Source organism: Primulina huaijiensis, unplaced genomic scaffold (genome assembly GCF_012295235.1).
Source record: "Primulina huaijiensis isolate GDHJ02 unplaced genomic scaffold, ASM1229523v2 scaffold42807, whole genome shotgun sequence".
NCBI lineage: Eukaryota > Viridiplantae > Streptophyta > Magnoliopsida > Lamiales > Gesneriaceae > Primulina > Primulina huaijiensis.
The window spans coordinates 15,625-19,802 of NW_027360315.1; the positions used below are offsets into that span (position 1 = coordinate 15,625).

At 36.8% G+C, this 4,178-nt stretch overlaps 1 protein-coding gene across 1 annotated transcript; it reads left to right on the top strand.

The window, feature by feature from the left end:
- The first annotated feature begins 1,060 nt into the window (after positions 1-1,060).
- Positions 1,061-4,172, top strand: LOC140969861 (pentatricopeptide repeat-containing protein At3g22690). The gene has a single exon (XM_073431380.1). It carries the CDS (start codon positions 1,183-1,185, stop codon positions 3,739-3,741), a length of 2,559 nt encoding a protein of 852 aa, XP_073287481.1. The 5' UTR covers positions 1,061-1,182; the 3' UTR covers positions 3,742-4,172.
- Positions 4,173-4,178: the final 6 nt, after the last annotated feature.

Here is a 4,178-nt window from a genome sequence, read left to right on the forward strand (position 1 = left end):
AATTAAAACTACTTTGTGTTCGATGAAATTATTTGATTAGTGAGGATAAATTTGATTTAGAAAAATAATTTCTAGAATGTAAAATAACAACTATATCATATTTGTTAGGTGCAATAATTGTTTATGTAAGGTATAACAATCGAAATGTGACGTTTGAATTGTTTTACGATTTTAAAAGATTTTAGTTAATGTTGCATCGTTACCCTGGTTATAACCTTTGGTAAAGCGGCAAATGCATGATCCTACAATTGGTATATATAAGAGTCAAAGTCATGAGATCAATTCTCATATATTGCAATTAGTGTAATTATTGATATTGTTGGAGTGCAATAATTGTCTTTGTTGGATACATCGATCGAATCATGATGATTGAGCTACTATACAGTTTAAAATATTTGAGTTGATGTGTAATATCTATTCTAAAAAAAGAAAAAAGTTAAACAAAATTCGTAAGGAGTTAAAAGTTAGCAAAAACACAATTGATATTTAACTTAATAACAAGTTTAGGGGTTTTATTTTAACATCATTATGATAATTTAGTTAATTAAGATAATTTTATTTGACATTCACTATATGCACTCCATTTAAATACATTGTGATTTTTATTTTAGAAAAATTTACTATTCTCTTAATTTTATTTTTATTGTTTTCCATTGTGAATGATATTTGGATGAAAATTATCTTTGTTAATTTGAGAGAGCTGTCATTATATTATAATCATGCAAATTGAAAAATGTTATATAAATAAGTAAATATATTTGATTTATCATTATGATGTATTTTTATTTATTGTGTTTTGATATATTTAGATCAATAAATACTCATAAACAAGATGTTATTTAAACGATTTTAAAAATTATTTAAATCTTCTTAGTATATATTTCATTATTAATCACCCACGTGCATCGTACGTGATCATTCCTAGTATATCCAAATAGATATCTATCCTACATAATAGATACTAATATTATCTTTTCTAATGAGATTTTTAAATAATGGGTAGCATTTTATCAAAGAAAATTTGAAAATTATTATAAGATAAAGTATTAGCATTGGCCGCCGGTTAACAATATGATAGGCGGTAAAGAAAAGATTAATCTTAAAGAAAATCAGACAGGAAGTTGATTTCAGTTAGAGTTGGTTACCTCGCGCCCGGAACATTCTACAAACATTTGAGACAACATGGCCTTCACCACTCTTGTATTCTCTCCTCCACTCGCCACCCCCTTCACAGCTGACCCAACAGCTCCGAGCACCCAAATTCAAATTAAATCAGCGTCCATTTCCAATAACCTCGTTCCCAAACCTGGGTCTCTTGAATCTTGCAAAAATCTTCAAGAAATCAAGCAGTTACATGGTTACTTCGCTAAACAGGGGTTGATACACGACCCCGCTGCTCTAACGAACCTCATTGTCAAGTGCTCACAAATGGGGTCTTCTGAAAGCTTAGAGTATGCAGAGAAAGCCTTCAATATATTCAAGAACTGTAAAGAGGATTGCAGCAGCACTAGTGGAGTTTATGTTTATAACTCTTTGATAAAAGGAAACTCATCAGCTGGGTCTTTTTCAAATGCCATTTTGCTGTATGTTGGTATGATGATTGAGGGTGTTGCGCCTGATAACTATTCATTTCCATTTGTTTTGAGTGCCTGTGCGAAAAGTTCGAAGCTTTTTGAGGGGATGCAGCTTCATGGATCAGCTCTGAAATTAGGTTTTTATGGTGATATTTTTGTTTTGAATTCTTTGATACATTTCTATGGTGAGTGTGGAGAAATTGATAAAGGGAGAAAAGTGTTTGATGAAATGAGTGAAAGGAATGTAGTGTCATGGACTAGTTTGATTTCTGGGTATGCTAGGAAGAATTGGCATAAAGAGGCCGTATCTTTGTTTTTTCAAATGGTTGAGGAGGACATTAAGCCAAATGAAGTTACTATGGCCAGTGTGATATCGGCTTGTGCAGAGTTGGGGGATTCGAATTTGGCGGAGAAAATTTCTTCCTATGCGGAGGCATCTGGGATAACTTTCAACACTATTTTGGTAAACGCGCTTGTTGATATGTATTTGAAGTGTGGGGCTCCTAATAAGGCAAAACGACTGTTTGATGAATGCGTGGACAGAAATTTGATTCTTTACAATACAATCTTGTCAAATTATGTACAGTTTGGAAAAGCGAATGAAGCTCTCGATGTACTTCGTGAAATGCTTTATATGGGGCCAAAACCAGACAAGGTGACTTTGCTATCTGCTATTTCATCTTCTGCTGAACTGAGTGAATTTCGGTTTGGGAGGCAGTGTCATGCTTATATTTTAAGGAATGGACTTGAGAACTGGGACAACATTGGAAATTCACTTATTGATATGTACACCAAGTGTGGCATGCAGGAATGGGCTTGCAGAATGTTTGATCAGATGCCGAACAAGACTACTGTGTCGTGGAATTCATTGCTTGCAGGTTTTGCTAGAAATGGTGATATCGAGTCGGCAAAGGAAGTGTTTGAGGACATGCCAGAAAAGGATCTTGTGTCTTGGAACTCAATGATTGGTGCGTTGGTACAACAGAGTTTATTTCGGGACGCAGTTGAACTATTTAATTCCATGCAGAATGAAGGCATCACACCAGACAAGGTGACAATGGTGAGCATTGCATCTGCCTGTGGCTACTTAGGAGCTCTTGATCTTGCAAAATGGACTTACAATTACATTCAGAAAGTCTGTATTCGGTGTGACATGCAGCTTAATACATCTCTTGTTGACATGCTTGCTAGGTGTGGGGACCCTAATAATGCAATGAAGGTGTTTCAAATGATGAAGGAGCGAGACGTCTCTGCTTGGACTGCAGCAATTGGAGCAATGACAATGGAGGGAAACGGGGAACAAGCAATTGAGCTCTTCAACGAGATGCTTAGTCAAGGAGTCGAACCTGATGAAGTAGTTTATGCTGGAGTACTAACAGCATGTAGCCACTCAGGGTTAGTCGAGCAAGGCAAGCATATATTCAAGAGTATGAAGGAACGTGGAATGATTCCACATATTGTCCACTATGGGTGTATTGTTGATTTGTTAGGCCGAGCTGGTTTGCTGAATGAAGTTCTAGATTTCATAAAGAGCATGCCTATGGAACCTAATGATGCGATCTGGAGTGCCTTTTTGGCTGCGTGTAGAGTTCACAAGGACCAAGAGATGGCTGCTCTTGCTGCTGACATGTTATCAAATTCTGCTAAGGAAAGAACCGGAATCCAGGTTCTTCTGTCAAACATATATGCTTCTGCAGGCAAATGGGATGACGTTGCTAAAGTTAGGACACACATGAAAGAAAAGGGTATGAAGAAAATTCCTGGTTCAAGCTCAATTGAGGTAAATGGAGTAGTTTATGAATTCACTTCAGGTGATGAATTCCATCCAGAGAATGCTCTCACTGCATCGATGCTTGAGGAGATGAAATGTAGACTTGGGAAAGCCGGCTACCTTCCTGATTTAACAAATGTGTTGCTGGATGTTGATGAACGAGAGAAGGAATTTTTACTTGGTAGGCACAGTGAGAAGCTAGCTATTGCATTTGGGCTCATTTCTTCCGGTCAAGGAATGCCCATACGAGTTGTTAAAAATCTGAGGATGTGCTCGGACTGCCATTCGTTTGCAAAAATCGTGTCAAAAGTGTATGCCAGAGAGATTGTTATTCGTGATAACAACAGGTTTCACTTTTTCAGGCAAGGTTTGTGTTCTTGCCGTGATTATTGGTAATACAACTTGATGGATCTAACTTACATTGACGAGATTCAGTTTAATTCTTTTCAACAGCATATACAGTTTACGCAAGTACTCGATTATCCGCATTCCGCATTCCTTTGTGCCTATAAAGACACAAACTGTTGTTACGCCTGTCCGGTAAAGAATTACCAGGATGGTATTGAATGACCGGTGACATAACTCATTGAACATACTATATGCAACCAAGTCAATAAAATACTGACTGCATTACACCTGATCAACGGGAGAAGCAAAACCTTGGTATCTGTCAAACATGAAGAGTTTAATAAAGAAATATCTTCTCCATCAATCTTAAGTTACACTATCAGCTACTTCCGAGAAAATGGTTTCCTTCTCCCTGATGTTACTTTCAGGAGCTGAGCTTTGGGAAAATGGCATCAATGAGAACATGATACCTGGGATCAGTCTCC